At 39.1% G+C, this 23,050-nt stretch overlaps 1 protein-coding gene across 12 annotated transcripts in view; it reads right to left on the reverse strand.

The window, feature by feature from the left end:
• The window catches only part of plcb4a (phospholipase C, beta 4a), a 572,877-nt gene that overhangs the window by 125,368 nt on the left and 424,459 nt on the right, over window positions 1-23,050 (reverse strand). For all 12 annotated transcript variants that reach the window (XM_063056176.1, XM_063056174.1, XM_063056175.1 and 9 more), the window contains 6 exons: window positions 21,665-21,806; window positions 11,747-11,831; window positions 8,178-8,302; window positions 6,737-6,788; window positions 4,307-4,409; window positions 3,221-3,385 (listed from right to left, as the gene is read on the reverse strand). In XM_063056176.1, the coding sequence (XP_062912246.1) occupies window positions 3,221-3,385; window positions 4,307-4,409; window positions 6,737-6,788; window positions 8,178-8,302; window positions 11,747-11,831; window positions 21,665-21,806 (672 nt within the window). The remainder of the gene's footprint in view (window positions 1-3,220; window positions 3,386-4,306; window positions 4,410-6,736; window positions 6,789-8,177; window positions 8,303-11,746; window positions 11,832-21,664; window positions 21,807-23,050) is intronic.

Raw genomic sequence — 23,050 nt, forward strand, 5'->3', positions numbered from 1 at the left:
CACCAATACATTAACAAATAAAATGACCCAGTTCCTTTGCTGGCCATCCCACAGGCCACTCAGACACCCAGAGACCCACTTGAAATACTTGGAATAAAAAAAAGTACAGGTGCTGGATGTCTATGACAAATAAAAGTGGAAGCACTCAGTAAGTCAGACAGCGTTAGCAGGGAGAGAAAAGGAACTCATATTTTGGGTCTAGAATTTTTTAACAGAACCAGGAAAATGAGAAAACAAGCTTGTTAAATTGCAGAAAGAGTGAGTGTTGGATAAAACAGAGGGATTAGCTGTGATGGGTTCAGATTAGAGTTGTCAAGGTAGCAATTGTTCTTAAAGTAAACATCTGAAAACAGAAATGAGGAGGATAAAAACTGAAAAAGAAAAATACAACCACACCTGTACAAAAAAATAGAAAACATCTTTCTAAGGTTGTGGCTTAGTGGATCTGTCTTAAATCTGACAATGATTTAAGAACTCAGGATGGAGGTTGAAGCTTTGGGCAGATGTCAAGTAGAGCATGTCAGTTGTTCTTCTGGTACTGAGGATTTGGTCATCTATATGAAAATGAGTAGCTTGCAGTGAATGTCAAATGGAGGGTTAATAGGCTGCTCACCACAATATTAGTCATTTGGGGCATGAGCAAAAGATGTAAATAAGGCTTTTGTGCGGAGGCAAGGATATTCTGAGAGGTGACGCCTAATCCAATCTAGGTTATCAGCAGACTCCAATAATTCCTTTGAGCCAGTTTCCTATTTATGCTACCACTGGCAGACACAGGCATTTTGTGATTTAATCCAGTGCCGTTGAAGGCAACTCCAGCATTCCTTTCATCAACGTCTGCACCGTCACATTGAAAAGGTTTTGAGGAAATAATAATGAAGATCGATAAGGGTTGAGCATGCTGACACCATGGATGTTAGTAAAGCATTCGTCAAGGTCCTCATGGCTAGATGTCCTGGCAGGTTAAGCCACATGCATTCCACAATCAGTTGATAAATTGGATCTTAAATTGGCTTGGTCACAGAAGACAGAGGGTAATGGTGGAAAGGTGTTATTCTGCTAGGAGGTCTGTCACTAGTGGTGTTCTGCATGGCAAGTCTATTGTTGTAATACATAAATGATTTGGATTTAAAGAAATTTACTAGGCAATTACTTTTAACATAGAGAGTGGAATGTTCTGCCAGGGCAGGTGGTAGAAGCAGACATCACATCAGTGTTTAACAGGTGTTTAAATAAACACAGGAATAGGCACACGATAGGGGCACATGTATAAACTGCAAGCAGGTGGAATGAATTTAATTTGCCATTTTGGTCAGCACAGACATTGTAGGCAAGAGAGCCTATCCCTGTGCTGTACTGTTCTATGTTCTCAATCAGGTGAGCCACACGTTTTTCTTTCAACAATCTAGTTGGTCCTTTTTAATTAATTCAAGTATCTCTATGTGCCTCCATGATTTTTTGCTGAGTATTGTTTCTAAATGCTTTCCCACAACTGAGGTTAAGCTGACTGTAGTTGCTTGGCACGCCCTTACATCCTCTTGTTAACCAAGGATGCTGCAACTGTTTTTTTTCCTTCACTGGATTCAACAGAAACCCACCCCAAATTCATTCTGCCAATTTTAACCCCAGATGATGAAGACATCAAACTCTATTCTTCCTTTGTGGATAGTCAGCACTACTTTTTGAGACATCTTTTGCTTTGTATCTCAATATAGTTTTTACTCTTCTTTTTACCTGTCACCTGCAGAATCGGATGGTGACTAGAATGCGTACTGTAATATATCTTTAGTCCAATTTTTAATGCAAGCATTAAAATGGAAAATATATCAAAGGGGACAAGTTAAGCATGCAGCATATTCAAAATTTAAGATTCAAGATTGTTTAATGTCATTTCTAATGTAAAAGAGAACAAAATATTTGCTACTTCAGATCTGATGCAAAACCAAAAAAAACACAATAAGATAAAGATTAAAAAAAATTAATATAAATAAAGATGATACCTTATACATATATTGATTTTATGTACATAAAGTGATGCTACATACAGGAATATCTGTACATAAGGTGACTCTGACAGGAAATGATAAAGTAGGGTTGATGGGGATGTGGTGGGGTGGGTTTGTAGGTGGAGGTGTTGATCAATCTTACTGCCTGGGAAAAATAACTGTTTTTGAGTCTGGTGGTCCTGGTGTGGATGCTACATAGCCTCCTCCCTGATGGGAGTGGAATAAGCAGTCCATAAGCAGGGTGTGTGAGATTCTTCATGATTTTACTGGCCTTTTTTTCTGGCATCTTTCTGTATATATGTCTTTGGTGGTGGGTAGGCTGGTGCCAGTGATGCTTTGGGCAGATTTGACTACCCATTGCAGGCTTTCCTCTTCACTGCAGTGGTTTTAGTACCATCCAGTGATGTGGCATGTTAGAAAGCTCTCTACTGTGCATCTATGGAAGATTGTCATAATGATGTACATAGTCCAGTTCTCTGCAGCCTTCTTAGAAAGTAGAGGCATTGTTGAGCTTTCTTGATTGTGTAAGATGTGTTCTGAGACATTACAGATTCACCAGGGGACATGGTTATGGTTACTCTTCACAGATTCTCCATAACAAATCTGTCACTGATTTTTCTTTTTGCTTTCTTTTGGTCTGCTTCAGGATATTCAGCCAAAATGAAAAGCAAGCAAAATAAATCATATTAGATTAGATTCAACTTTATTGTCATTGTGCCGAGTACGGATGCAAAGCCAATGAAATGCAGTTAGCATCTGACTAGAAATGCAAAGAATAGAGTTATTTACAAAATAAATCATATCCAGGTGACCACTGGTTAAATTTCTGCCGAGCACTGCATCAGACTGATTGGGTGGTCAGAGGGCACAGGATTCGAACACTTTGCAAAAGCCAACGAGGGAATGAGGAGAACATTTTTAAGGTCAGCAGTGTTAGGATTTGAAATGCAGGCATCCGAAAACACAAAAGCAGATTCAAAGAAATGGCATCTCTGCTTATAAAGAAAACATCTACATGACAATGTAATAAGGGGATAGAACTCAGAAACAAGACTAAACAAGTGCTCTTCCAGAAACAAGAACAGTCATAAAGGCCTGAATATCCTCTTTCAGAGGCTACATATTCTTATGACTGACATAAGTGGATAAAAATTATAATCCCGTTTAAAGATCCAACAATAACACTAGAAATAAGTATTAGATTTATGATTTACCTTCCGAAATACAAATGGTTCTTCACTATAAACTGGGTTCAAACCATTGTTCATGACCATACGTGTTCGGAATTCTTTTCGAATTGTGTCAGTGGGTAGACCATACATATCTACTTCTACGTACGTACCAACTTTCTTATCTGATAAAAACTGGCCTGATATCACCTATAAAAGAGGAGTATATTAACTGTGAATTACACCTCAAAATATCAGACATCAATATTAAACGGGAAATTCAACTGATTTTTATTTAGTTCATTAATGTTGCATGAAGGTGCAGTTTGGCAGGCCCACTACAAACATTTAGCAAACCCTAATTTTGCACTTCTTGTCTGCAATCTCCAGGGAATTCTGAAAATATCTGTAGCTTTCACTGGAGTTCATTTTGGACTAGCATACAGTTGCTGGTTGGCTTCTCCTTGTACCTTTATTTTGATAAAGAGGACTATATCTCCAATTTCCTCGCTGGATTGAAGCTTTAAGCGACTTTCATTCTGCCACTTTCTCAACTTTGGTGAGCTTGACAGAGAGAAGCCCAAATCTATTTCCCATTGTAGATGAGCTAAGAGACAGAGAAAGGGAGGGATGGGGCATTTTTACTGCCGTATATAGAAGCAAGGCTTTTAACTTCCCAGTTTACCTATTACAGATAATCATTATCAAAATGGCATATGATGCAAATTTCCCCATTTGAAACACTTGATAATACAGATTCATTAACTTTTTGCATGCAGCTAAAGATATTTAGCACCAAGGATGGATTAAAACAGGTGAAGATGTGATGCTGAATCTTGCAGAAGGAAAACACATTACACAAACTATGTTTTGGAAATTTATACATCAGTTTTTTTTCCAAATAAAATTGAAAACAATTAAAACAAGATTCTGTAAGAAGCTGAGTGAGAGAAAATACCATCAAAAATGCAGCCTTCTTTTTCTATCTCATTTGTTTTGACAGACCTTGATGTGCATTGCTGTTTGTCAGCTTTGATTAGATTTCAGAAGCTGGCTTACTAAATGTCATATGTATTTGAATTTGAAGTTGATGACAAGACAATTAAGAAATGATACTAGTTCCTTATTTACCTGTACAGAACAGGTAGCTGCAATTACGCCATCCACAGGGGTCTCAGAGAATGGATCAAAAGTCCGATCTGGTCGACGCATGAAATCAGGCTTCAGCAGATAACTATTAGTTTAAAAGGAATTCCAAAGGTAGGTGACATTAAAATAAGCAGATGTCTTAATACACACACGCTGCCTAAGAGCTCTGGCAATTCTCAACATAAATAAGTGTTATGAACAATTTTAGGAGTACTTACAGCAATAACAACCAAATCAAACGTGGATGCATTTCAGCGGAGCACTGTTTTATTTACGTCAACTTAAAGTATCAAAGTAAAAAATATGGACTTGTAGTATTCACAACAGAGGAATTTGCAGATTCCTGTGCTTTGTAGGATGTGACACAAATCTAAATGACAAGGAAACTCTCTGCTCACATCTGAAACCAACTCATCTGCTGTATTTCTCATGTTTTAGGAATCTGGTCGGTGTGCCCTCAGACAAATTAGGATCTGCTGCAGATACCAAGTTGAAATGATGGGATCAGTTCCTCCTAAAAATGTTCTGACTATTTTTTGTTGTGGGAGGTGACCCACAATGATTTGTAAATCCCCATAAAACAACATAATCCAGAGAAGTAACGGCAGTAATCACTTGGGATCTGAACCGGATACTTGTGCTTCTTACACATGTATTTATTCAACCTACACAAAGGAGAACTGAGTGAACACTAACTGAAAAGCACCTCAGCACACTGAGCTGTTTATTTTCCCCAATGAATTAAGTTAAACCTTGCTCTCATTGTTATTAAGTCATTTTGCACTATTATATAAAAATTAAAATTAATATATGACACATGCTCTACTTCAGTGGAACACAATGCATGAAAGTGATATATAACTTCTCTCCCTCCCCTGCATTTTGTCCTTGTATACCTTTGCTGTCACTCCACTTCCTGTTTTGCTGCTCACAATTATTCCTTGCCACCTAAACTGACTCCTTGCACAAAAGTCAAATGTCCCAGCCCAACTTGGCAGAGCCCTTTGCTGATTTCAAATGAATAAGAATTGAGAAACTGCGATGAATGTGAGTAGTCACCTGAAACATTAATCTGCCATCGTCTCCAGCACACTGGTTCAATGGCACTGTATGAAATTTAACTCAGACATTTTCACTGTTATATTAACTACTGAATGGTAACTAACTTAAATTCATTAATGAAAACTTTTATTTAACCATTGATTATATCATGACAGAATCTGACTGTTTGAAATCTTGAAAGATACCATTTCGTTTAATCTCATTGAATGTCTGTCCTCTAAAGAGAAACCATGAGTTTCATCATAGGTCTACTAAAAGCTCTTAAAATTATATGCAAAGGAACCTACTCAAAAATTTACAATTGTTTTTGAATGATCCCCTTGCCCTCTCTTCCCCAAGCATTCTCAACAATAATTTTATAAAGGGTTCCTTATTCAATGCATTTAGGCCCTCTCATTTCCATACAAACTGCAAAGCAGAACTTTGCAATAAGGTCATTTTGATTTGTCTCACGACTGTATTAGTCACAAATACAGACTGAATTAAAACTGCACTGTTAATGGCTGCAAGGAAGTTATCCGAGGTTTTTATTAGTTATTATTACTTCATTTCCATTGAAGTCATATTGTTAGATTATTAGCAAATCAGAGCAACTTTTTGTCTGATGGCTGGTTCAAAATACACCACCTGGTCAGTGTCAGCTCTGTGGAATACAGCATCATCACACTTCCTAGGTTATATGATTGATCTAGATAATAATGGTGCCACCAGACAAAATTATGACTTTCGAAAGCCTGGGAAGCAGAAATCAGTGGGTATAATATCCCTACTTTTATCTCATGTCTTGAATCTAAAAGTTTTCATCTCACTCTTCACTTGAAACATCAGCAACTTTCTGAACCCCAGGAGTATTCTAGTTCGGTGAATCTTCTTAAATGTACGTGTCCAGTACAGTTCAAATTTAACAAAGAATTTTTAGAAAATGTGTTGCGTTCATACAGCAATCAAAAATGTTCATATTAAATCATTCCTCACAGCTAATATAAGTGCCCAATGAACGGAACAGAGTACATATGGAAGAGGGTCTCAGCGTGAAACGTTGAATATTTACTTTTTTCCATAGTTACTGTCTGTCCTGCTAAATTCTTCTAGCATTTCGTGTGTGTTGCTTTGGATTTCCAGCATCTCCAGATTTTCTTGTGTTTATGAGAGTACATATGGTCTAAGCAACCAATTCCACTTGATAAAAATTCAAAGTAGATGACTGGAACTCCGTGATATTAAATAACTGCTTGCATAAGCTATGGAGAGCATGAACTGTGTTTATATTTAGATCTGCAGCAATGCAGTTTTTTTTAAAAAAAAGTATTTCCAACTGTAGGCAGGTCACAGCAATGATAATTTACTCACCCACATGATCCATTGTATTCAAACTTTCCCTGATTTAATTGCATGGCCAAATCTGTTACATAATATACAACAATGCCAAATTAGATCTTATGTGAGGAAGAAAAACAAAATACGTTTTAAAGGAAAATTATTGGAAATTTTAATGATAAAAGTTTCATCTTAATTTTACCATTGAAGTATAAATAATTTATAGAAAATAAGCATTAGTTTTAATTTAAAACACAGCTAACTTCAATCAAGCATTAATTAGTCTGTTTTATATTAAAACCAGGACAACTTCCACCAAAAAAAAAGACAGATATTTGGAAACTAAATTGCAGTTAGAATACTGTAATTGATACTTAAAAGCAATGTAAGTGATAAGAATAAAGATCACCTCTCATTAGATGCTGTGAGGATAGTACGTGTTAACATAATTATATTAATAATGAGTTTAACATAGGAGACTGTAATTAAAATCAAAAGAAATTCATCCATTGTTGTATGGATTAAAAGCAATATAACAAATTACATGCCCAATAAACACTACTTCTGAAACAGGTTTTAAATAAATTATGATCTATTGAACCAAGTGGGAAGTAATTGTGAGAACTTCCCACAATTTAATTCTCCAGTAAAAGTTAATAGACCTCACTAATACTGGAACATCTGGGCCAAAGTGCCTGCAACATAGGGCACAGGAACATTCACTCTCATAAGTAATCATATTTTATTTTCTGGAAATAGCTCATTGATTGAATAAAGAGATGAATGATGCGCGATTTTACAAGCACAGAGTGTGCATCATAGAAAGCTATTAGCACACAGTTTGTGATTGCCTATCCTTCGAAGTTTCCCATGATAAAAATTGTATACTTTACAATTCTCACAATGCACCAACCATGGAATCAGGCACTGTGTTTATAAAACGCATGGTGAGACATTTGGATTGAACCATACATAGCTGCAAATAGCAAAAAAAAAAGGACATTGCATTCCTCACCAAAAAAAAACTACTGTACTGTTTCAGTTCTGTATATTCCTCCTCTAAAATGCTGGGAATTGTTTTCTGGTTTCTGAAGATTCTGAAGAATGTATTGGCAAAAAGTTGTGTGCTAAGATAAACTTGCAATGGAATAGTGCAAATGATACCTATTTAATTCTTCCAATTGTGTTCCATATGTGCCTTGATCAGCACTGTAAACGAAATCTGCCTGTATACAATGCTTAATCAAAACAGTGACCATGAAATAAACCATACAATTTTTCATTTGTGTAATGCAGCAGTTTAGCAGTTCATTTTCATGGCTTCCTGGGTTTGGATGCTTAATTTTGTGCTGTGTGAATGACTGCCAAAGGAAATGCCACTGGTAAATGATTGTACTTTATCCAGGGCATCTGTTTCGGAGCAGCTTCCTAAATCCTGTATTGACAATCCGGCTGGCTGGACAACAGTTTGTACCTGGGGTCTGGAAGTTCAGTGAGACCATCTGGCAGCCTGCGTTCCAGAAGATCTGAGGCATGTAATTACTGGAATCCACTCGTCCTCCCTTGGGGTAAATACGACTCATTTGTCGCTTATTATAACTGTGAAGCTCATTAAGGAAAATGGAGCAAAAACAGCTGCAGCTGCATGTATGCACACACCCAGGCTTTATACTCTCATTATTATTTATTCTGCTTACTTTACCAACCACTTCAATAACTACTTTGGTCCTGTTTTGCATTGGTGTGATGTTCCAGTAAATATTCAAATATTACTTCAAGGCATTCAAGACCATGTAATCAGGACTTATATTGTGCATAACATTTTGTTTTAAGAGTTGCACTGACAAATTGCTGAATTTGCCTAATGTCAACAATGTGTGTGATTTAAAACATTCACAAGGGTCCAGTTTTGCTGAGAGGAACCAGGAGCACCAACAGCATTCAGTTAATCAAGCACAAATCTAACAAACAAATTCCGGTGACCAGAGACTTCAGGGTAGCCCATATTTTGTTGTGGTTATTTTGTATTTCATACAGGTTGGAAATTGATAAGTTGTGAGCAGCCCAACTTCTATGGAGTCCTTGAGAGTTTTGACATTGATCTCTTTAGGTTGTTACAAGACTAGAATGCCTGTAAGACATAGTAAATCTCTCCCATTTTCTAATTTATGACTGTGACTTGTTATGTTTCATGTTTAATTAAGAATGTTAATCTAAATCAAAAGCATAAGAGGGAGAAAAAAGAGACAAACTTACAAATATAAATAAACTGTAATTATTTTTAAGGGCAAAGAGCTGTTTGTCAGACAATCATAAATTGAGTTTCCTGCCTGTTGCACCTTGCATCTTTTACAGTGGCTGTCAATTACAATGCTGTTACTGCCTTTCATCTTAACCCTGGTACCTTTGTTCTTTCTAATAATTCACTTTCTGAGCTCTTGCTTGATGTGAATTGTTTTCCTCATATTATTTCCAAACACAGTCTACAGCCACATGAGGCAGCATCACAGCAAATTCTAAATCACAGAGCAACTGCTTACATCTTCAAAAAAATTACCTCTCATTTGCAGAATTACTCTTAATCCACACTGGTCACATGCTACATATTCTGCCGTTTCAGTCTGTTGATGCAGAGCTAATGGGATAATGACCTTTTATCCCAAAGTTTTTAGAATTCAAATCTAAGGATTTGATGCTTTTTGATACAAATTTTCAGTCAGACCACATCTGTTGTTTTACTTTGGACACTGAACCTCAAGCAAGCTACGGAGGGTTTTTAACAGCACAAATACCAGAAAGGTAAGAATAAAAAAGCTTCAAGCATTACTTAAGAAAACTTGTTATAAGCCATAAGCCTGTAATATCAATGGTTCACCCACTCCACTGCTTCAGGTTCAGAGGCCGCTTGTCTTTGTACACAGGAGTTTTATCATCAGCAAAGAAACTCCGGATGGATGATTCAAAAATTTAAGCTGTTACTTTCTGACACTATTAGCAGGCAAAGATGAAGGACTGAAGGTCCGGACACCACCTATCCTAACGGTTGGAGCCCTGTCTGTGTGTGAGGGGTGGTGGGTGGGAAAGGGGCTTATTTGGCTGTCATTGTTGTGTTTTGTTCTGTTGTTGTTGTTGCTGCTGCTTATTTGTTCTGCTGAACATGCTAAGCTGGTGCTGGAATGTGTGGTGATACCTGCAGGTTGCCCCCAACACGTCCTTAGGTCATGCTGATTTTTAGGGACGGAACAATAGCATAGTAGTTAGCACAACACTTTGGGGTACCAGTGACCCAGGCTCAATTCCCACTGCTGCCGTAAGGAGCCTGTATGTTCGCCTCGTGACTGCATGGGCTTCCTCCGGGTACTCTGGTTTTCTCCCGCAGTCCAAAGACGCTCTTGTGGGTAGGTTAATTAGTCATTGTAAATTCTCTCATGATTAGGCTAGGATTTAATCGGGGGTTTGCTGGGTGGCGTGGCTCAAAGGGCTGGAAGGGCCTATTTCATGCTGTATATCAATAATACAAATAATTAACGCAAACAGTGAAAGGTGCTGTTTGCATTAATTTTTAAATTATTGTATGTTTTAAATCTGAATCTAGGATTTTCCAGATAAGAAAATTGGTCAGTTCCAACCAACAACCCTGAGGCCAACATGATCACAACGTGAAGTTGATGAGGTGGCAAACGCAGGAATCCTTAGGTGTTCCTGAAAACCCTGTGCCAAGAAATTAGAGGATAGACTGGCATGTTCCCATCGCCCCTTGGCAATTTTTTTTCATCAATACACCATAGGAAGCATTCCATCTGGATGCATCATATAGCAACTGTTCTGCCTGTGACAACATGCAGAGAGCTGTGGACCCAGCCCAATACATCGAGGAAACCACATCCTCCTCTCCATGGACTCCGTCTACACTTCTTGTTGCGTCAGTGAAGCATAATCAAAGACATTCTCTGTTCTCCCCTCTCCCACCAGGAAGAAGATACAAAAGACTGAAAACTCCACGAGGTTCAAAGAGAGTTTCTACCCCACTGTTGTAAGCCTATTGAATAATTTACCTATATGATAAGATAGACTCTTGACTTCACAATCTTACACCTTATTGTCTACCTTCACTTTCATTGCAGGCACTACCAACCCTGCAAACAGCATCTTCCAAATGCACCCTTCTGGAAAGCGCTACAGGGCTATGAAATCAAAAACTTCACACCATCCTTAAAAGCTTCTCCCCCACAAGGTAGTCAGTCTGATCAACCATTCCAGTTAGCACACCCACCCCCTCTCTCTACCACACCTGTCACTGCACTACGTTGTAAACACTTTAAACTATCATGCTGTTTACAGTGTAAATACATATTGGTATTTACATATTTATGCACATTTTATTCCTTCTCGGTACTTCAACCTCCAACTATATTTCTATATGATTCATAATTCTTTATAATTGTTGAACGTTATTGTTTTTTGTTCAATGTCGTGCCCTGAGCAACACACCACAGCAAATTCCCAATACATGGAAGTGCATTTGGCAAATAAAGTTGATCCGTGATCATTTCTCTGTAGCTCTCACACTTAAATTCTGTTATTGTTTTACCCTGCACTACTTCAATGCACTGTGTGCTGTCTAGTGAATTGATCTGTACGCACGACAAGCTGTCACTGCACCTCGGGACATGTGACAATAAACCAATTCCAATTACAATGGAAAGTACATAGGCCTGTTCACTTCATATGCACTAAATGGAAAATCAAGGCACAGAAAATAGTGAGAGAGGCAAGACAATTTATCTCTAATACTTGGTATTCCACATTAGTGTAAATTAGTGATCAACCAGTTGCTTCACTAGGACAGTAGCCTTCATCCATGTTGTAATGTAGAAAGAGTTGTTTCTTATCATTAAATGAGTTACAACAGTCTGTGGTCATTGGAAGCTTACAACATGATACAAAAGCACATGCAAATTCTACAGCATTTGTTTCTCAGTCACTCAGCTCGTTAGGTAATTACCAAATGTACAGTTTTGTTAAAAGCACCACAAAAGATACTTGACAAACTCTATCGCATGAGTCTTCAGATATCCCAGTCCAACCGATTCATTAAATGAAGACATGTTGTAGTGAATATTTCGCTCTGGAAAAATAAGAATTCATAAAGGCAGATTAAGAATCATTTAACGGCCAAACAGAAAACACAGCCATGACTTTGCTGTGAACAAGACCAGGAGAAGTGAAATCGTTCAAATTATTTTTTCTGTATCAATGCTAGGTTTTTCTACCTTGCCTCAAACCTTCCCAATATTTGCATTTGATCACCATCTGAATGCTCTCTGCTGGGTCTTGTTAGCACAAATAGTGAGTCAATTCAATTGATTTCATTAGTCCAGCATTTGGGATTAAAAAGAAGAATTATGAACAGTAGGCTTACACCTATTATCACCATATCTGATTGATTCTCAAATATATATTTCCCACCCACTCCCCAGGTCCCTTGGTATCTAAACATGTCTGAGGTCGCATTTTGAAAATCCTTATTTGCTGCACATCCATAGACTTATGGTGCTCATCTTTCAAGGTTAAAAGAAAAAATATCAGCAGAAAAAGTCACAGAAAATTTGGGTTTTATTGTTGTTCAATGTAGCCTAGTGCCTCCAGAACGTACTTTCATTTCCTTGGATGCTGCCTGACCTGCTGAGTTCCTCCAGCATTTTGCGTGTTGCATTGGATTTCCAGCAACTGCAGATTTTCTCATCTCTGTGTACTGCTATGCATGTTCAGTATACACACAGAACTATATATAAATTCTACGCATCACATAATGTGAAGAACTGCATGTCAGTCACTGTGAGATGTGTAAATTCACCGCAATCTGCAATGCACCAAACTGGTGCAGTGAGTACCATTGTGAATAGATTAAGGAAAAAAAAGATTTACAGCCAATGATGGACAACAGATATTTTTCAGTAAAAATTGTTACCCGGAAGCTGTTTTAATTTAATACTATACCTGTGCAATTACTGATCATTTAATATCAGGGTTATATGTTTTTCCTACTGCTTTCTTTATCATACTTCTGCCCAGTGAAGTAAAGAAAGACATACATTTAAAAAAAACTGCAAGAGGTAAAAATGCTGAAGTAAATCAAAACACAAAATTGTGTGCAGAATGCAATATGATTGAGGAAAGTGGTGTCTTTGCTGCCATCAAGTGGCAAGCATGTACAAGTTACATTCAACAGAAGAAAATATAAACCAGGATTTCCAGCATTTAATACGGCTACGTATTGGAATTGGAGCTGTAGTCCAAGTTTAACAGATTGGAACCTGCAAATTTTAATGCATTAGGTCCAGAATGAGAAAAAGGTAATTTTTTTCTGGGATGGCAGAGGAACTGAATGCGTATGTTGCATCAGTCTTCACTGTGGAAGATGTCTGCAGTACACTGGGCATTCAAGAGAGTCAGGAAAGTGAAGTTTGTGCAGTGAAAATTACGACTGAGAAGGTGCTCAGGAAGCTCAGTGGTCTGAGGGTGGATAAATCTCCTGGACCTGATGGAATGCACCCTCAGGTTCTGAAGGAAGTAGCTGGAGAGATTACAGAGGCATTAACGATGATCTTTCAGGAATTTATAGATTCTGGCATTGTACCGGATGACTGGAAAATTGCAAATGTTACTCCGGTATTTAAGAAGGGTGGGAGGCAGCAGAAAGGAAACTATAGACTTGTTAGCCTGACATCAGTGGTTGGGAAGTTGTTGGAATCGATTGTTAGGGTTGAGATTACGGTGTACCTCAAGGCATATGACAAGACAGGCCTAAGCCAGCATGGTTTCCTGAAAGGAAAATCCTGCCTGACAAACCTACTGCAATTCTTTGAGGAAATTACAAGCAGGGTTGACAAAGGAGATGTAGTAAACGTGGTGTACTTGGATTCTCAGGAGGCCTTTGACAAGGTGCCACACATGAGGCCGCTTGGCAAGATAAGAGTCCATGGAATTACAGGGAAGTTACTAGCATGGGTGGAGCATTGGCTGGTCGGCAGAAACAGAGAGTGGGAATAAAGGGATCCTATTCTGGCTGGCTGCTGGTTACCAGTGGAGTTCCACAGGGGTCGGTGCTGGGACCACTGCTTTTAACGAAGCATGTCAATGATTTAAGTACGATATTAATGGATTTGTGGCTAAATTTGCCAATGATACAAAGATAGGTGGAGGAGGGGGTAGTGTTGAGAAAACAAGAGAGCCTGCGGAGAGACTTAGATAGTTTAGGGGAATGGGCAAAGAAGTGGCAAATGAAATACAACGTTGGAAAGTGTATTGTCGTGCACTTTGGTGGAAGAAATAAACAAGCAGACTATAATTTAGATGGGGAGAGAATTCAAAATGCAGAGATGCAAAGGGACTTGGGAGTCCTTGTGCAAGATACCCTAAAGGTTAACCCTCAGGTTGAGTCAGTTGTGAAGAAGGCCAATGCAATGTTGGCATTCATTTCTAGAGGTATAGAATATAAGAGCAGGGATGTGATGTTGAGGCTCTATAAGGCACTTCTGAGACCACACTTGAAGTATTGTGTGCAGTTTTGGGGTCCTTATTTTAGAAAGGATATACTGACATTGGAGAGGGTTCAGAGAAGATTCACAAGAATGATTCCAGGAATGAAAGGGTCATCTGGCAGCTCTTGGGCTGTATTCCCTGGAGTTCAGGAGAATGAGGGAGGATCTCATAGAAACATTTCAAATGTTAAAAAGCCTGAACAGATTAGCTATGGCAAAGTTATTTCCCATGGTAGGGGGGTCTAGGACAAGAGGGCACAACTTCAGGATTGAAGGATGTCCTTTTAGAACTGAGGTGCGGGAAATTACTTTAGTCAGAGGGTGATAAATCTGTGGAATTTGTTACCACGAGCAGCTGTGGAGGCCAAGTCATTGGGTGTATTTAAGGCAGAGATAGATAGGTTCTTGATTAGCCAGGGCATCAATGGGTATGGGATGAAAGCGGGGATGACTGGAAGAATTGGATCAGCCCATGATTGAGTGGCGAAACAGACTCTATAGGCTGAATGGCCTACTTCTGCTCCTATATCTTATGGTCTTATGGTGCCTGAAGGCCCTATGGGGCAAAACCCAGGTACAGGAACTCAATTCAAAAAAACAACCCCCTCCCCCAATCACCACCAAAAAGTATGGAGCAGCAGAGGAAAAAGTACTGATGTCATCAGCACACTATCTGTGGAAGAACTCAATGAGTGCAGCAGCATTAGTGGAGGAAAGAAATTGTCCAGGTTTCTGGTAGAACTGAGAGTGGGGAGTGAGATGGTCAGCATAAAGACAGGAAGGGAAATGACATAAGAGGACTTGTGGACTGAGAAGGTTGCAAGATGACAGGAAGGTGGTGCCAGATAGGGGAGATAAGTAAGGGCAAAGTTGGAAGGCTGTGGAGGCAGACAAAGAGAGAGCGAGCAAGAAAAAGAGAAAAGAAAAACAACAGGATGAGGGACTTGTCAGTTGTAGCTGGACGGGAATAAACGTACTGATTGTGTCAGCTATCCAAACAGCAAGTGCACGAAGTAGCACTGCCCGAGAATAAGGACATGAGGTGGAAGCATTTGGTAGAAGTTATTAGGGACGCACTCTCAAATATATGGTGCATACCCTGCCTGTCAGGCTTAACCTATGAGCTGACAAGGAGTAAAGAAGCATCCATTTCAAACATCTTGTTGAAGATCACGCAGAATCAGAAGAGCATCATTTTTACTGTCAAGGTGATCAGCACTTAGATGTCTATCACTGGCAACACACCAACAACGGTGAAAGCACCTGATGAAGCGAGTTTCTAATTTCATTGAGATACAGACCAAGCCAAACAAAGACTACGTGACTCTGTAACATTTTAGTCTGATCCTTTCCAGAAACTGGATATCTACCCATCGTTAGTACAATATATGTGAGCAAGCTGCAATTCTGTGAGAATAGAGGATGCCTCACAGGATCCACAGGGAATGGATAGCTCCTTTCTGGGAGGTTTTCCCAGGAGTGGCAGGAATATGTAGGCCATCACAGCAAATCTCGACCTCTCTGTCTGTCTGCTCCAAAGAGAATCCAAGTGGTATTGTGGGGATCTGAAGCAGTCTCCACTTGAGATTTCAACTCCCTGTACTGGTCCCTGGGTAATGTTCTTGCAAGTCCCTTGCAATCAGCTTCCTAGGCAGAGACAGCTCCAGGTGTAAAGCAGTCCTTACGGGGAGAAACCCACATGAGTGTGTTTCAGTGGCATATGTTCATCCAGTTCCACGAAAGGGAGGAACCATTAAGCAGAGGGGACGTACCTCAACATCCAGGCTAGATCATTAGGAAGCCAGTATAATAAGGAAGCATTAGTGTCACTGGATTGGCTGAAAAATTTACAACTTAGTTTCATTGTCAACGTTTTGCTTTTTCCAAGATTATTAACTCATGTTCTCAGTATTATTTGCACAATTTGCCTTCTTTCACAAATTGTTTCTTTGTCAGTCTTTCTTTTAGTTTTTCATAAATTCTATTGTGATTCTTTACTTTCCTGTAAATGCCTGCAAGAAAATACTGTGAATACCATGGAATACTGTTGAAAATAATCTTTTTTGTGCTGGATAGGGTAGTTTTCTTTTTCCATTTTAATACACAATCTGACAAAGAAATGTTTGGCAAAACACTGAGTGGAAATGTTCAAGAAAAAATATACTTAGCAGCTTAGCCTTAATGTGATGCAAAGCTACAAATTTAACCCATGCAAAAACGTAAACAGAGATTATAATGCTCAAATCACATAAATGCCAAATCCTTTGCTTTCATTGTAATAACAGGGAAAGTGGTAACTCAACTTTGAAGGTACCACTGTGGCCAATACCTGCAATAATAACCGTGGGACAAGGAATGCAATGTTGTTTCCCGATTCAGAAACATTCTGAGGGAAGGCCTCCCTCTCAGACAGTGCAAGGTCTTTTTCACTATTATCATAGGGGATTAAACTCAGAACCCACATATGAGCATAGATGCCAAAGCCTTGGAGAGGATGCAGAAAAAAATTATAAGAATGCTTCCAGAAGGGTGGACTTCAGTCATATGGATCATCTGCAGAAGCTGGGATTGTGTTCTTTGGAACAGAGGAGGTCAAGATGGGATTCAACAACAGTGTTTAAAATCGCAAAGAAACTCTGAAGACCAGAGAGAAACTGTTCCTATTGTCTCTGGGGTCAAAAGCCAGGAAAAGTGACTGGAAAAAGAAGTAAGAATGACAAGAAGGAAAGGTTTAAGCATCGAGCAGTTTGCATCTGGAATATAGAAGTACATTAACGGCTTATAAAGAAGTTTGAGGATGAGGATAAATACCTGAGAGTAAGAAAACTGTATGACTATGGACAGAAGGTAGTGAGAGGGCAGTCAGACAGGACTAGTTAAATTGTCCTTGTGTACATTAATCACAGAACCTATGAGCTATCTGGTCTCTACTTGTGCTGCAACTTTTGTCTGATTTTTTAGAAAGAAGTACAAATCTTAAAAACAGTAGCCACATGTGTTCTTACTAAAAAATGAATCAGAATCAGGTTTAATATCACTGGCATGTGTCATGGAACTTTTTAACTTAGCAGCTGCAGTACAATGTAAAACATGATAAATATTGAAAAAAAGTATTACAGTAAATATATATATAGTAGTTAAATTAAAATATGTGGTGCAAAAATAGTAATAAAAAAGTAATGAGGTAGTGTTCATGGGTTCAATGTCCATTTAGAAATCGGATGGCTGAGGGGAAGAAGCTGTGCTTGAGTCATTAAGTGCATGCCTTTAGGCTTCTGTACCTCCTACTTGATGGTAATCATGAGAAGGGGGCATATCCTGGGTGGTGGGGGTCCTTAATGAACGATGCTGCCTTCCAGAGGCACCACTCCTTAAAGATGTCTTGGATACTATGGAGGTTAATACCCAAGATGGAGCTGACGAATTTTACAACATTCTATAACTTCTTTCGATCCTGTGCTGTAGACCCCCCCCCACCCCCGCCCCATACCAGACAGCAATGAAGCCTGTCAGAATGCTCTCCGTGATATATCTGTAGAAATTTTCGAGTGCTTTAGGTGACAAACCAAATCTCCTCAAACTCCTAATGAAATATAGCTGCTGTCTTGCCTTCTTCATCACTGCATCATTATGTTAGGACCAGGTTAGATCCTCAGAGATCTTGACACCCAGGAACTTGAAATTGCTCACTCTCTCCACTTCTGATCCTTCTGTGAGGATTGGTTCGTGTTCCCTCGTCCTACCCTTTCTGAAGTCCACAATCATCTCTTTGGTCTTACTGATGTTGGTTGCAAGTTGTTGCTGTGACACCACTCAACTAGCTGGTATAGCTCACTCCTGTACGCCCTCTCATCTCTATCTGAGATACTGCCAACAATGGTTGTATTGTCAGCAAATTTATAGATGGCATTTGAGCTGTGCCTAGCCACACAGTCACGGGTGTAGAGAGAGTAGAGCAGAGGATTAAGTACACATCCCTGAGGTGCGCCAGTGTTTTTTGTCAGTGCAGATGAGATGTTATTACTAATCTGCACAGATTGTGGTCTTCCAGTTAGGAAGTCGAGTATCCAATTGCAGAGGGAAGTACAGACGCTCAACTCCTGTAGCTTTTTCATCAGGACTGTAAGAAAAAAGCTGGTAAATGCTGAGTTATTGTCAATGAACAGCATCCTGAGATTGGTATTTGCACTGTCCAGGTGTTCCAAGGCCACATGGCGAATCACTGAGACAAACATGTGAAGAAGGAACACTGCATCTCAATCAGCGAGAGAAAATTAGCCATTACATGTCACCGTCCATTTATAAACTCACATTTCTGTTAATTAAAAAAACTGTAGGAGTTCTCTGCACTAGTGTTAATAGCGAATATCACACCACAGTGCTGTTTCATCATTATAGTCACCTTCTTAGAAGAAGAAAAAAAATCACATAGCAGACTGAGTAATTCTAGATTGATGATATTTAAATAAAGCTTTGATTCATACAAAAATCATCTCTATTTTCTTTTGGGAGCTTCAGGGAGAACTACACGTGGATGCATCCAGGTGAAACCACCAAACCAAAATGTTGCAAAGCATTCTGGGATCTAGATCCTGACTTCAACTGAATCCATTAAATACTTGAGACTGTTATTTCCTACACAAAGGAAGTGTATTATTGTAAAAGCATTTCACTCGAACTGAAAATCAGAAAAAGAGACCCTAGAAATCTTAATGAAAAACAGGAAACACTGGCAGCATCTGTGGGAAAAGATCCATAGCTTATAGTTAACATTTTACATCAGAAACCTTCATCAGAACTGATTCATGATACTTATGAAGGGTCCAGACCTGAAATGTTAACTGTTTCCCTGGTAAAGTTCAAAGTACATCTGCATCACCATATACAACCTTGAGATTCATTTTCTTGTGGACATTCACATTAAGTACACAGAAATACAACAGAATCAATGAAAGATTACACCCAATTAGATGGACAAACTCCAATATGCAGGAGACAACAAACTATGCAAATACAAAAAGAAACTAATAACAATAATAATAAATAAATAAGCAATAAATATCGAGAACATGAGATGAAGAGTCCTTTAAAGTGCGTCTATAGGTTGTGGGAACAGTTCTGTGATGGAGTGAGTGACGCTGAGTGAAGTTATCCTCTGGTTCAAGAGCCTGATGGTTGAGGGGTAATAACTGTTTATGAACCTGGTGGTATGGGTCTTGTGGCTTTCGTATCTCCTTCCTGATGGCAGCAGCCAGAAGAAAACATGGCCTGTATGGTGGGGGTTCTCGATGATTGATGCTGCTATCCTTTGACAGCACTCCATGTAGATGTGCTCAGTGGTTGGAAGGACTTTACCTGAGATGGACTGGGCTGTAGCTACTACTTTTTGTAGGCTTTTCCATTCAAAGGCATTGATGTTTCCATACCAGGCTGAGATACAGCCAGTTAATAAACCCTCCACAGCACATCTATAGAAGATTGTCTAAGTATTAGATGACATGCCAAATCCTCACAAACTTCTAAGAAAGTTTGTGCTTTCTTTCAAATGGCACTTAAGCGCGGTACCCAGGACAGATCCTCTGAAATGACAACACCGAACTGAGAAATCTAAAGTTGCTGACCACTTCTAATCCTCTGATGAGAACTGGCTCATGGACCTCTGGTTTCCTCTTCCTGTAGTCAATAATCAGCTCTTGGTCTTGCTGACATTGAGTGAGAGGTTGTTGCCGTGGCACCACTCAGCCAGATTTTCACCTCCCCCCTATATGCTGATTTATCACCACTTTTGATTCAGCCAATGACAAAGGTGTCTCCAGCAAACTTAAATATGGCATTGGAGCTGTTCTTAGCCTCACAGTCATAAGTATAAGGTGAGTCAAGTAGCAAACTAGCACATGGTCTTGTGCTGCGTAAGTGCTGATGGTGATTGTGGAGGAGATGTTGTTGCCAATCCAAACTGACTGGGGTCCAAATGTGAGGAAGTCAAGGATCCAGTTGCACAAGGAAGTATTGAGGTCGAGCTCTTGAAGGTTATTGATCAGTTTTGAGAGGATGATAGTTTTGAAAGCCAAGCTGTAGTCAATGAAGAGCATCCTGATGTATACATCTTCATGTTCCAAGGTTGAGTGAATAGCCAATGAAATGGCATCTGCAATTGACCTGTTGTGATGTAACGGTACGCAAATTGAAGCGGATCTAAGTCACTTCTCAGGCAGGAGTTGATATGCTTCATCACCAACTTCTCAAAGCACTTCATCACAGTGGATATAAGTGCGCTGGATGATAGTCATTGAGGAAGGTTACCATGTTCTTCTTAGGCACTGGTATACATGAAGACTGTTTGAAGCAGGTGGATTCCTCTGACTGCTGAAGAGATAGGTGAAAGATATCAGTGAACACACCAGCCAGTTGATCAGAACAGATCTTTAGAACTTGGCCAGATACCCCATCTGGGCTGGATGCTTTCTGTGGGTTCATCCTCCTGAAGGATGCTCTAATACCAGCCTCAGAGACTGAAATCACAGGATCTTTGGGGGCTGTGGGAGTTCATGAAGTTGCCTGCATGTCTTGATGGTTAAAATGAGCATAAGAGGCATTGAGCTCATCTGGGAGCAAAGCCTTGTTGTCACCTATGTTGCTTGGTCTCACTTTGTAAGAGGTGATAGCATTCAAGCCCTGCCATAGCTGTCGAGTGCTCTTCACTGATTCAAGTTTGGTCTGGAATCTCCACTTCGCTTTCTGCTACTGTCTGACCTGCTGAGCATTTTCTATATCTATTCCTCTCTGTTTACAGTTGAATTTCAATCGCATTATGCTGAAAACAGTTCTTTGTGATTGATTTTGTAGGATTATAATGTTTCATTTGGCTTCTTATTTTGGTCCTAAGCCATTAGGTGCAACCAAGAAGATTCTGCACTAGCAGTAAACTAAAATTTTCAATTTCCTTCCCTTCCTGAATGAAATCAAAGAATGTAGTAAGGCTAACCAGTGGCACATTGACAGTAAACAGAAGAGAAAATAGGAGACATTATGATATATGCACAGAAGAGTATATGTGCTAAATTGCATTAAGTATTCATGCTTTTGAGTAGAATATATTTGAGTTCAAAGACAAAAATTCAGCTCACAGGAATGATGCTTAATGCCTTGTTCATTCCATTGAGAAATTTACTTTAAAAATCCTCTCAGATGTGGACAATATGCTTCTTGTACATGATGCTCACCTATACTTCCAAGGTAAGCAGAAATGGATATTTAAATCAAGATTGGTATTAACTTCAAATTGAGAATTAAGATACTGTAGGTAGTTATAGGCATAAGACCATGCTAATTTAATAACTGAAATATGTAACTTCTATCTTCATACATTCATTCCCACCTTTGAATGCCACTGAATGCTTTAACAACTGTTGCATACCTTCTGCTGTCTTAAAGCCTTGAAACTTCACCGGTTGTGCGTAGTTGACCATGGCAGATAAGTAAGGATGTATATTTGTGGTGGCACCAACGTAAGTATAAGATGATACCCATGCCTGTTCATCTTCAACAGTTATTGTTCCCTGTAAAATAAAATAGAGAAACTTTTAAGCAGTTTTTTAAAATCGCAATGTAGTTAATATTTGGCTTTCTAGAAGACACTTATGAATTTTTAAACAATCTCATTCCGAAAACTTGATTTTAACAATGATCTTAAATGTAAATCTCAATGGCCGTGATCGATTACAAATTGAATATCATTTGTAAATGAGCAAAAAATAACAATTACTTAAGATATTTAGAGATATTCATGAGGGCAGCAAAGTGGCACAGTTAGTAGAACTGCAGCCTCACAGTTCCAGAAACCTGGGTTGAATCCCAGCCTCTGGTGTCTTCTGCACAAAGGTTACATGCACCCCATAACCACATGGGGTTACTCCCAAAGAAGAATGAATTGGTAGGCTTATTGACCATTGTAAACTGCCCCTGTACAAAAAACTGTAGAACCCAGGGAGAATTGCAGGAAGAACGTAGGAAGAATAAAATAAGTTCAGGTAAGATTGGTGTGAAAATGTGTGCTTTATGGTTGACGTGGAGTCAGAGGGTTGAAACAGCTGCTTATGTAACTGTGACCTTAAGTAATTACAATTTTTTAAAAATACATAAAACAGCTAAAAATAGTAAGTTATAATACTTTTCTTCCTCACAAATGTAAAATCTCTATACTTGATTTTTACTGTTCTAAAGTTCCAAAGTATTGAGAAATTCCAGCTGGGTTTTGCTCCATCACTCAGCTCCAGGTGTAGCTCAATGGTGGTGCACACTAGCAACGTTCAGCCAGTATATATGGGTGTCCTGAACTCACTGGGACTTAGCAGGGTATGCATCCCATGCAGAAAAATTGGCAAAAAAAATCATAGTCTGGGTGATCTTAAAAGTTTGATGTTATATGTTTGACAAATCTTATTGAATTTTTTGAAGAGGTTACTCGGAAAGTTGATGAGGGTAAAGCGGTGGATGTTGTCTATATGGACTTCAGTAAGGCCTTTGACAAGGTTCCACACAGAAGGTTAGTTAGGAAGGTTCAATCGTTAGGTATTAATATTGAAGTAGTAAAATGGATTCAGCAGTGGCTGGATGGGAGATGCCAGAGAGTAGTGGTGGATAACTGTTTGTCAGATTGGAGGCCAGTGACTAGTGGCGTGCCTCAGGGATCTGTACTGGGTCCAATGTTGTTTGTCATATATATTAATGATCTGGATGATGGGGTGGTAAATTGGATTAGTAAGTATGCAGATGATACTGAGATAGCTGGAGTTGTGGATAA

The sequence above is a fragment of the Mobula hypostoma genome, chromosome 8 (assembly GCF_963921235.1).
Source record: "Mobula hypostoma chromosome 8, sMobHyp1.1, whole genome shotgun sequence".
NCBI classification, from domain to species: domain Eukaryota; kingdom Metazoa; phylum Chordata; class Chondrichthyes; order Myliobatiformes; family Myliobatidae; genus Mobula; species Mobula hypostoma.